Source organism: Gracilinanus agilis, chromosome 4 (assembly GCF_016433145.1).
Source record: "Gracilinanus agilis isolate LMUSP501 chromosome 4, AgileGrace, whole genome shotgun sequence".
NCBI classification, from domain to species: domain Eukaryota; kingdom Metazoa; phylum Chordata; class Mammalia; order Didelphimorphia; family Didelphidae; genus Gracilinanus; species Gracilinanus agilis.
The window spans coordinates 60,381,362-60,393,694 of NC_058133.1; the positions used below are offsets into that span (position 1 = coordinate 60,381,362).

General features: G+C 37.9%; 1 protein-coding gene across 2 annotated transcripts in view; it reads left to right on the forward strand.

The window, feature by feature from the left end:
- The window catches only part of MAEL (maelstrom spermatogenic transposon silencer), a 30,484-nt gene that overhangs the window by 5,697 nt on the left and 12,454 nt on the right, over positions 1-12,333 (forward strand). For both annotated transcript variants that reach the window (XM_044677113.1, XM_044677114.1), the window contains 3 exons: positions 7,491-7,615; positions 8,251-8,305; positions 8,410-8,551. In XM_044677113.1, coding sequence (XP_044533048.1) covers positions 7,491-7,615; positions 8,251-8,305; positions 8,410-8,551 — 322 coding nt within the window. The remainder of the gene's footprint in view (positions 1-7,490; positions 7,616-8,250; positions 8,306-8,409; positions 8,552-12,333) is intronic.

Genomic DNA, 12,333 nt, shown 5'->3' on the forward strand with positions numbered 1-12,333 from the left:
CATTACATATATTCAGGAGGAGCAATTTTTTAATGTTCTGGAGACAGCATTTGGCATTTAGAGGATATGATGTTAAATTGTCAACTAGTTTAGACTATATTGGATGAACAGCTTTGTTAATTTAGTATCTGGCTCACCTCTGAGAACAATTTCAGTGGTTATTACAAATGTACTTGGGGAGACTTACCATGTTGATAAGTTACAAAAATAAAATTTGTTGCATTGACTCCTGTGACTGTGCTATTCTATTTCAATAACTTGTATGGAGGCCTGCCACATGTGCCTGGTCTCCCTGTAAACTTGGAATTCTCATGAGTTAGCTTTGTGATATCTGAATGCTTTCATGGAATCCCTATGTAGTAATGCAAGCAATGTCTGTAAAGTTGTGTATTAGGATAACATCTTAGCCTTCCCTAAGTTGATTTTATTTACTTTTATGAAAGCCTTTTTAATTTCCAAGCTAAAAAAAATAACTACGTATTTATATGTTAAACAGATAATCACATATCTCATAGCATAGTACCTGTAGACTGTATGTAGTAATGGGCGGGCATAAACACTTTCTGTGTTTAAGAGCCAACTCAAAGTGCTAGTTCTAAACCCTAGCATTTAACATAGTTTGAACTTGTTTTTCTTGTCTCTGAATTAAACAAAGAATTTTGCTGAACAAATAGAAGATGGGAATAAAGAGAGTGAATCTAATATATTTGAAATACGCCAGCTTAACTTTGTAATGTTAAAAATAAAAATGTGTCTAGAGATCTACTTAATAGAAAATTTTTTAATTGAGTTCTCATGAAATTTAAATTGTTAATTGGATAGCGAATACTGCTATTCCACTCTTAAAGTATATTCTTGAATAGTAAAATATTAAATTTAATCACTTAACTTTTTAAAAATAAATTAATCTTATGGAATCTGGATAGCTTATGGAAACTAATCTAAGGTCTTTTTTATTTCACATCAATTATATCCAGATATTGGTTAACAACCATAATCGTGGTCCTTCTAACTAATTAATTTGACTTAGCCATTTAATTGTAAAGTAGTCACTGCACAAACAGATTTTCCATTGCTGTACTTTGACTGACTCATTTATAATAATGCCCTCCAGCATTCTCATTCATCTGAAACATGAGTTCCACTTGTAAATTGGCAAAACAGCTGTCATAAGGCTCCATACACTATATTCTTTAGGATTGTGTGTCAACTAGGTCTGATCTAACACGCAAGTACAGGACAGTAGAGAGTTTGGAGTCAGACCCCACCTCTTCTGCTTAGCTGTAGGACACACAGCACTTTGCTTCAGTCTTCTCATCTGTAAAATGAAAGGCTTTGTGACCTTCAGAGGCCCTTCTGATTTTAAATCTGTGGTCTTACCCTGCCTCAGTACGATTTAATAAATATTTGAGTGCCTTCTAGTGTAAGGCCCTGGGCAACCTTTCAGACACAAAATTCAGCTATCTTTTCCCTATCTTAATCTTTTTAATAAGCTAAACATTTATTTCAATCATTATATGATATACTTGCTAGAGAGCATTTGACCTATTGGGCTTGAGGTCAACAGTAGTTCTCATATGATCAATTAAGCGTTCCCCCCTTTAGCCCCAAGTTTCCCTTTCCTGCCAAGATTCAGAGGAAAAGGGATTTGGCTGTTAGCTATATTGAGAATATAGCTATAGGTTTCTACCTTACTTTTCCTCGAGTAAGGAGAAATGAGAGAAGAAGGATGATGAGGCATAGAATATGGTTTAAAAAAAAAAAGGAACTTATGACATGACTTCTGTTGTCTCATCAAACAAATGACTAATGGAATACATTGTCCTACTTCAGGGTTATCTTTTCATTCTGTCCATATTTTATCTGCTAAGAAATCTTAAATGCTGATTTATGATACACATGAAATCTGATAGGAAAAATACCTCTCTCCTTCATTAGTTCTTGTTATAGTTCCTCTCTTCTTTTTTCCCTCCCTTTTGAATGTTAACATAGCTTCATCTAATAATATGAAGTAGCCCTTCATTTTGAATCCTGATTTTTGAATAGTGGTTATATTATTTATTTTGTTTTTTTACCTGTACTTTGTGTAGGGATATTTGACTGTTTAGTTGCATCTTGCCATTTGTCATACTCATTGAGCTTATTTTGCATTTCTTAATAAGTTTAAGAATTGTAAATTAGTCTCCCTTTCGTTTTTTTCCTAATGTAGATTTTATTTTTATTTTCTGTTACTTTGGTCAAATAACTTATTACCTCCTTTATTTTTACTTAAATTTCTATTGTCAGTCAGTGCAATTGGAAAATGAAGTTCTTGCCAAAGATGGAATTGGAGCTTGTGAGACAGAAATAGTTGCTTATCCTCCAAGGAATGGTGATCTGACTTGACAGGCAAAGGGAAGGGAAAATTGTTTTTATGTAGGTATAGACAAAGCTAGAACCATAGAAAAGAGCTGTAAATTAGGAAAAAGTGACTGTAAAAATGACCAGAGATGGGAGACAAAAATCCAAGAAAGGATAAAAGTGATAAAATCCACAGACCTAAATTGGTGTGTGTGTGTGTGTGTGTGTGAAGCAAGAAGAATGACATGTCCTCTTGCAAGGTGGTAGATTTATCCTCTGCTGGAGTAATGTGGTGGGGAAAAGTCATGACTGGCGTATGACTCGGGGAAGAAGTGGGCACTAAATTCAGAAGAAATGAGAGAAATTCAAGGAGGGCTAATTGGATGTCAGACTCATTTGAGAAAATCCAGAACTGAGAGTCTGGGGTTGGTTGGTGAGGATTAATAGAGATGGGAGCAATATTATCATTAGAGTGGAGAGAAACAGGAAACTGGGAAGGCATTGAGTAAACTTCATGAGCTTGGCTGCATAATAGGAGTAGAAGGATTCAGTTACCCAGAAAGCTGGGTGGAGTGTTTTCTCTGTGCCAGAAAAATGAAGCACTAATGCTTCACTAGTTTACTTTGATTTCCTCTCTCTAAAGGGGGAAGAACCAACCCATGAGCTGACCTGGTTTTGATCACTCAGTTTTTTTCTCATTCTCAGAAACTGAGCAAAAATTTTAAAATGGGGGAAAAAATCAGAATTACTTAAAATGTTCATTGATTGTACTATGCCAACTATTATGCCGGAATACAAGGGATAAAAGAATGACAAAACCACAGTCCTGCCCTCAAGGATTCTCCATCTAGAGGAAGGGGAACAATATAAACAGATACTTACTGAGGAATCTTGGAGGGAAGGCATTGGTTTGGGAAAAGGCTCCCATAGGTGTGGCCAGAATCAAATGAGAAGAGAGCCTTCTAGGCATGACAAGGAGCAGTTTGCTGGTTCAATAGAAATGACAAACAGTTGGGGGGAGGGGCGAAGTGACTTCCATCTTACAGCTCATGTGGGAGGAGAGTAAAGCCTGGGCATAGTGTGTGATGAGTTTCCATAAGGTTTTAGAGAGCCTTTCTCAGGGTTCAGATCCCAGAGGTGAACCTTTCCAGGTGAAGATAGTCCAGGTCATCGGGAAATTCTCAACAGTGAAATCCCCAAGCCTGAGGAGAACTAGGATCTTGCTAACCACCCATATTCTTAAAAGTCTTGGGCAGACAGTGAGTGCAGGTAAATAAGGATGAATGTAAAAGGAGGGCATGTTCCCATAAGAATGTCATAGAAATGTTCAAGCTCAGAATGAATGGAGGCTGATAAGGAACCCTGAGGAGGCGAGGACTGTTTTGGTATCTTCTGTGCTCAAAGAAAAGGAACAGAAAGAACTGGAGTAACTCAGAGTGCAGGGGAGCCTCCTAAAGGAGGAAGCAGAAGCAATCCACTCTTACTTTGATTTTAGTTTTCCTGTCAGTCAGCATTTCCCAATCTACATTAGACTGTAGAGGATAGAACAAAAAGGGATTGGGGAAAAATGGGTCCAAGACAAGTGGGAAGACTTAAGTTACAGTAGCTGTTCTTGAGTTCCCAGTTTTGAAGTGGCTAACCACTCCAGTATTTTTGCCAAGAAAACCCCAAATGGGGTCACAGAGTCAGATGAACTGAACAATTTGGGCCCTGAAAGCTGTGGGTGAGGTTTGTTGAGCCCCCCCTCCCAAACGGAGAGGGGGAGGCTGGACAGGACCAAATGTCATCCCAGTTTTCTTGAAAGGCAAGTGATTGGAGTCTTCTAAGGAGAGGCAGTGCACTTCATTTTGTTTCCTAGGGATGTTAACGAGCCCCTTCTAGAAGGGTAAACATCGTCACAAAAGCCTTTGTGGCTTGTCCAAAAAAGTCATGCCAGACTACCCCCCCCCCCCAATTTAGCCAGGGCTAATATGCTACTAGATCAAATGTTGGTGGTATAATTTACCTAGATTTTGGCCAGGCATGCCATGCTGTTCATATGTCTAATGACAAGAGTTTTAATAGTTCAGTGTCTCCTTGGTAGGAGGTCCCCAGTAGAGTGCGCCAGGGATCCGTGCTTGGTCCTTTTGTGATCAGGGTTTTTATCAGTCACAAGGCTAGAGGTATATACAGTAGATGGCATACTTAACAAAGTGGCAGATATCAAGTAAATGACATATTATATAGTAGAAAGGATCCAAAAAAGACTTAGGCTAGGAAAGCAGGACAAATCTTAGAAGATGAAATTTAATATTGTAAATATGCAGTCTCAAACTTGCAAAAATGTTTATATATGTTTATATATGTTAAGGCCTATCTGCCAAAATAATCTTCCTAAGGTATGGAACTGGCTATTTAAATTGTTGTTAAGTCTTCTCTGACTCTTTGTGACCTCATTTGGTATTTTCTTGGTAAAGATACTGGAGTGGCTTGTCATTTCCTTCTCCACCCCATTTTACAGATGAGGAAACTGAGGCAAACAGTATTAAGTGACTTTCCCAAAGTCACATAGTTTAGTTAAGTGTTTGAGGCCATATTTGAACTCATGAAAAAGAGTCTTTCTGGGTCCAGACCTGGCACTCTATCCACCTAGCTGTCCAGCCATTTAAATACTCTGTTCAAAAGCCTTTAGTGACTTCTTTTGCCTCTAGACTAAAATATAAAGTCCTTAGGTTGGCATTTAAGGTGCTTCACAATTGAACTCCAATCTAGCCTTCCAGCCTTATCTCTCTTTTCTCCCCTTCCTACATGCACTATCAGCTCAGTTACTTTCTGTTTCTGAACTTGATGTTCTCTATCCATTGCCTCTGCATTATTTCTCAACTAGAATGAACTCTTTGCTGCCTCTTAAAATTATTCTTTTTCCATTTGAGGGTTAGCTCAAGTGTGACCAATTCTGCAAAAATCTCCTCAGGTCTTCCCAGTTCTTAGTGCACTCTCCTGCCTCAAATTAGGTTGTACTTAACTGATCTTGGTACATGTTGTATTCTTCCTACAGGATGTAAGTTCCTTGAGGGGAGGAACTAATAATCTGATTTTATATTAATAATACCTGACCTAGTGCCTTGAACATGGCACGTCCCTAATAATTGTGCCTAATTAAATCATTTTAATTTTGTTTAGTGTCTTGAGTGTCTGGAAAAAAACCTAAGATTTCAAAATGCAGTACATTGTAGCTATGGCCAATTAAAGATCATTTCAAAGTAGACTCAAGAAGCACATTTGCTTCTGGTCAAGATATTCTTTTATTGTCTCAAACACTTACTGAGGAAGAGTTTTAAGTTAAAAAGCATGTATGTTACCAAACTAAACTACTTTAGTTCCCTAAAGCAAACTCTAATAGAAACTGGAACCATGTGATCCTCTTTATAGAAGTAGAAAACTACAAATGAACTTTTTCTATGCTGAAATGTATTTTTATTTATTTTGTTAAGCCTTTCCCAATACATTTTAATCTGGGAAGTTTTGCTGGGGCGGGGGGGGGGGTACCTCCTGTTTGACACCTCTGCTCTAAAGGACACAAAAGAGAAGATTAAATATTACACCACCCCCACTTCCCTCCCACCCAACCTGGTGTGTGTAGAGGGTTTCCTATGGCTTACAACTTTTAGAAATCTTATCTCAAGGTCTCTGGTGGTTTTAATGTTTTATATACTACAAGATCTTTTGGAACTAGGTATTCTAAAGCATAGGAAAATAAAATGGGGATATATTTGTTTGCCTTCATTGCCTTTGTTATTCTCAGTTTCTGATCTTGATAGCACATTTAGTAGAAAGCTATAAAGAGGTTTCTAGTAATTGACATTTTAAATTCCCCTCTGCTAACTGTTGACATTTTAAAGTTGTGAAATTTCTAAACCGTTGAACAGAAATAAATAGTCTAATAATGCAGATAAAATAATCAAGAATGTAGAAGAGCAGAGGAATGCTAAGAGAATGATGAACTGTCTATAGTATCATACAGGCCTTATAAGGCTCCTTGAGCAGTAGACCTAGGGGGTATATGAAGCTTGAAAAAAATCCAAGTGAGACCCGATTGACAAAGCTGATAGTACATTTACTTGTTTCCTCTAGGGCAGTGATCGGCAAACTTTTTAAAGAGGGGTCCAAAGGAAAGGAAATGCTCATCTGTCAGTCTGTTTCTAAGGCAACTCTTTCTAAGTTTCATTGTATTGTATCCTCACTGTATTTGTCAGATTAGGAATAATGTCATGCAGCCAGATGGAACATTTCAGGGGGCCACATCTGGCCCATGGGCTGTAGTTTGCCCATCACTGCTGTAGGACGTTCTATGGGTTAAAGTTATGGTTACGTTAAATGAGTATTTAAGTTTGTGGCCGACTGACTGAGCCCTAATAAAGGAAAAACAGGGACATACAAGCCTTTTAGAGTTGCTGTAATAGGGATAAAATAACAAGTTGTTCCTGTGGTGAGTCTTGGTACCACTGTTGGAGAGAAAATATTAGGTTCAATGGATTAGATCTTAACCAAGGGTGAGGATTTTCATTTAGAAGCTCTTTGTTTCTTGGCTGTGCATTTGGTCTGTAGAGCCTGCTACCTTTAGTCCTCTTCTTCATCTGTAAATCAGATTTTTTATTTTCCCAGTCCTTTGTAGATTCTTTGGCAAAGACAAAAGAAGTATGGTATGACTTCTGCAACCAATGGCAGTATACTCTAGCTAGAAAAGAATCCTGGCATAACATGAAACAATTAAAGAAAAATTAAATGCTGAACTTTGATCTGTAATAGAATTATGTTCAATAGGAGTTTAGACAAAGAAAAGCTCCATGTGGGTGGAAAAGTCTACATATTGTCTGAGTGAGCATGAGGATTTCTCAGAGGGCCAAAGTCATTAATCTAACTTTATTTAGCCACATATGGGGGTGGCTGCTATAATTGTTCTAAGATTGAAAGCGAGTAGGTATCCCACTTTAGCAGTTTTTGTTTTTATAACATTGGCAAAATGGATATCATAAGTTTGGGAGAGGGTACAGTATATTGTCAAATGATGATGATAATTATCTCCAGCCTTACTCTTGACTTTCTTAGTACTTCTGTATAACTATTATCATTAATTCTAACATTTTCCCTCTTCTCTCTTTTTCTACCAGGTGATGCCAGTCACAAGATTCCTATTTCAAACTTTCACTCAGGAGATGACTATGCAGTTGTGTTACAAAACCTTTATCGATTTATTTCTCCAAACCAAAGCAGCTGGCCACCTGTGTACTGCAAGGTAAGTGATAGGGGCAGGTCTCCTAGCACCTCTAATACAATTTGACTGGGTACTGTTGGTATTTATTCAATTGTATTCATTCCAAATTATTTTAATTAGAGCTAGACATAAGCCTTTTCTTGGAAAAGTCTGTAATCTTTAGGAAAAGTCTTAGAGCTGTTTTCTTTACCTTCTTCAAGTTCTTGCTTCCATGGTTTCCAGATCATCACTCCATTCTTATTGATCTTTGTAATATAATTGATTAGGTACCTTTCAGAGGCCTTAAGTATATTGTCATACTTCAAAACATAATTGAGAAGGAATTTGTGGTCCCCAGCCTCCAAGTAAGATGATATTTCCACTGCACAAATCTCAGAATGAAAGGATGATTTGCCATTGTCATTGTAGCCATTCTCTCATATTTATACCTTGTTTTACTCAAGTTTTTTTTTTTATGTAGTTTTCCTTTATGTATTTGTGTTTTATCTAACCCTCATCTCTTGTGTTGTAATATAAGCTGTTTTTCTGTCCAGATTGCTATTTGGGTTGAAAAGAGCTTTCAAAATTGTTTTGCAATTAAGGGAAGGGGAAAGCATTTAAAAACCATAATTGGGGGAGAAAGATAGTGAGAAAGAAAGTAATTTTTTTTTCTTCAGTCTGATGATAGGTACAGAGTTAACTGGTGCCTGAAGCATATGGCAAAGAAATTGGGTGAGGAAAAGTAAATTCTTATCAGCACATTTTTATGTTTCTATTCTGGAGTATATTTTTGAAAGACCTAAAAATGCTTCTTTTCTTGCTTCTCCTAATGAAAGAAACCAGACAAGAGCTAGAACTCCTCACTGTAGAGGACCTTGTGGTGGGAATCTACCAACAAAAGCTTCATAAGGAGCCATCTAAGACCTGGGTACGGAGCCTCCTGGACGTGTCCATGTGGGATTACTCTAGCAACACAAGGTATTGCCAGTAGTCTTCTGCTGCTTGTCCCAGTTGAAACAGTTGGATATAGATATGCATATGTATCTTATTGTATTATTTTAGAAGGAAGTGATAACACCTTATTGGGTTTGTTGCCCTAGTTATAGCAGAAATGAGCAGAGACAAGACAAAGAAGCCATTTATGATATGTATACCCTTAGAAAGATCTGAAAAGTAAACTGCTTGCATTTAAAAATGGCCCCAGCCTCCCCTTCCATCTCAAGGCTTACTGCCTACCAGAGGTTTTGAATCTCTGTTGTAAACATGCTATTTGACCTATCATAGCTATGTGCCATGGAGAGCAAAAATTCCCAGTAAAAATATGCCTTCATTAAGTATTTTTAAATGGTGAATTTTGGACACTCCTTTCCCCCACCTTTGTCTGTCCTGGCTTTTAATGGAATTATGGATTTGCCTTTGTGCTAAAGATTTCTGGGGAGCAAAGGAGTAATACTTCACTACCTTCTTATAAGAGAAACTGGAGTCAAGGCACTCTGGTCACGAGCTTAGACATGGGAGTCTGGCATTACATATTAACCACCGTGACAGAGACTCCAGTGTGGAATGTAAGTAAACTCATTTTAGGACCAAGTCTTCTGGCTATTTTACAATGTTAGGAAAATTATTTTGGCTTCTCTCATTTTAGTAGTTCATAATGGAAGTACAACTAAATAAAGAAGACTATGCTCTTAAACTTGATATGTTCTGAGCAGATATACTAACATTAGTTACATTTACCCAAATTTTCAATTCTTTTTGTTTTCAAAAAAAGTAGGTAGAGTTTCTTTATTGAAGTTGAATTATAGGGGCAACTAAGGTGGCTCAGTAGATTGAGAGCCAGTCCTAGGGATGGGATATCCTGGGTTCAAGTGTGGCCTCAGACACTTACTAGTTGTGTGACCCAGGGCAAGTCACTTCACCCCCATTGCCTAGCTCTTAACCTCTCTTCTTCCTCGGAACCAATACAAAGTATTGATTCTAAGATAGAAGGCAAGGGTTTAAAAAAAAAGTTGAGTTAGATGAGACCAGAGAACATTTTATTACTTGTTTAAGTTACCTTCCAATAAATAGCAAATGAGGTATTTTAAAAACAAAATAGTAATCATTTTTTTACCAATCTGTCACTCTTTTTACTGCTTCTTGCCAAGATTACCCTTGGACTAGATCACTTTATTAATAATTAAGCCTTTGATTGTGATCCTGGAGTCTCTAGAATGAACCCAAACTTTAGTACATTTCTCAGTAGAGGTTCCCCAGGTTTGTCCATTAGAGTAGCTAGCAATGGTGTGAGAGAAAAAAGTAGGGATGATGTCAAGAAATTGAAGGGTAGGGGGTAGCAAGGTACAGAGTTTAACTTCTCACCTTCTTTCTAATCACAGAATCTGAGTTAGATGGGATCTCAGAATACAATCCACACCTGAATAAGAATTCTTCCTGTCCCATTCCTGCCAAGTGGCCTAATCTAGTCTTTGCTTGAGACCCTTCTGTGAAGGGGAAGAACCCACTTTGTCTGGGGGCAGCCCATTCTACCTTAGGGATAACTGTAATTGTTAGGATTTCTTTACATTTAATACGGATTGATCTTTTTCAGTTTTTACTTCTTCTAGTTCTGCTTTTTTAGACTCTGTATATAAATTAGTATTTATTGAGCACTTTCTGCATGCCCTCTCACTGGTAGATGATGGGGATATAGACAAAGAATGTGTGAAAATCCTTATTTTCAAGGAACTTCTGTTCTAACAAGCAGAACAAGGCTGATATCTACCAAACGTTTGACTATCTTTTAGATGCTTGACAGAGCCTGTTTTATCATGAGTGTTTTAATCTTTAACACTCAGGTATAGAGCAAAGCTTTATACCTTGATATGCAAATCTGATCCCAGATTTTAAACTGCCTGTTTCCCTCCTCCCCAGTTGACTCCCTTTCTAGTATTTGACAATGACTTTAGATAGAAGATAGGAAATAATTGAACTTTGTGGTTTCTTTTCAAGAAAAGATAAAATGCTCTTGTCCCTAGTGTGTCACCTTAGGGTGCTGTGGGAACCTGAGATGGCTCCTGCAAAATCATACTAGAGTATGATTCAAGTTCTAGCATTAATTGTGAAGCTAGAATCATATACCAGTGATTCCCAAAGTGGACGCTATCGCCCCCTGGTGGGTGCTGCAGTGATCCAGAAGAGCGGTGATGGCCACACTTTTTTTGTATTACATTCTATTCTGAGTTCAAGAAATAGTTTCATAATTTCCAGGGGGCACTAAGTAATATTGTTTCTGGAAAGGGGGTGGTAGGCCAAAAAAGTTTGGGAACCACTATTATGTACAAAAGTTGCATTACAACATTATTAGGTGTAGATTTTCATTTATTAGCAAATTACATTTCTTAAGCAGTGTGCTCTGGGGAAGATACAGATTTTGGACAAGATGCAGCCCCAGATTATCAAGGGATTGAGATAACAGCATATGATTAGAGAGTTGTATTTTTCCCCCCTTAAACCAGTATTAATGTGAGATCTGAGGGAGAAAGTTCAGAGGAAGCTTCCTGGAAGCATTTGAATTGAACTGTAAGGAATTGGTTTGGTAGGCATCTACATTAGGTAGAGAGAGACTCTGTGTTTAATGTACAGCTTGTGAGCAAAGGTTTAGAGATAGGAGGGTTATGGATTGTGGTTATGGATATGTGGTCAGTGTTGTCCAGTTTGCCTGGACCAATAAAGAACAATACAGTGAGATAAGACCAGAAAGATGGTTCTGCTGAGTTGTAGAGAGCCTTGAATTCCAAGCAGAGGGATTTAAACTCTACAAAGTGGGAAGCAGCAAAAGACCACTTGAAAGACCTGGAGTAGTGCTGTGACTAGAAACAGAAGAAACTTTTTTGACAGTAGAATGAAAAAAGTATTGGAAGGTAAAGTGAATAGGCAGGACATTTCTTAGGGTATTTTAAATAATCTATGCAGGCCTTGGGAGAGGGACAACCGAGTTGGGGTGAATACGAGAGACGCTGCAGAGATAGAATTTCTAGGTTGCATTTAAGGGGGATAAGAAGTAAGAAGAGAAGAAAAAATGATCCAAGATTATGAACATGAGAGCCTAAATAAGGGAGAAATCATGAAATTAGAAGCAGATTTAGGAGAAACAAGTGATGCAATTGAGCACCAAAGTCTAGAACTCAGAAGTGAGCACTAGAGATAATTAGGAGTCAGCTGCACAGAATAGATGGACCTGTTGGGCCAAAAGAGATTCAACACTCTCACTTTAAAGGGTCAAGAGAGAGAAGGATGAGGAAACAAAAAGAGGAGTTAGAATACCAGATTTGGTGTTCAAAATCCAAGTTAGATGTAAAGACCTCATAGCATGAAATGGTTGAAAATGATATTGAATAGTACACAGAGACCGAAACACTGTGGTATAATCGAACATAAGGGACTTCTCTACTAGCAGCAATACAAGAATCAAGAGCAAGGTTGAGGGACTTATGAAGGAAAACTAACCACATTCAGAGGAAGAACTGTGGGAGAAGAAACACAGAAGAAAAACAACTGCTTGGTCACATGGGCTGATGGGGATATTATTGGGGATGTAGACACTAAACCAGTGATTCCCAAAGTGGGCACCACCATTCCCTGGTGGGTGCTGCAGCGATCCAGAGGGGCGGTGATGACCACACTTTTTTTGTATTACATTCTATTCTGAGTTCAAGAAATAGTTTCATAATTTCCAGGGGGCACTAAGTAATATTTTTTCTGGAAAGGGAATGGTAGTC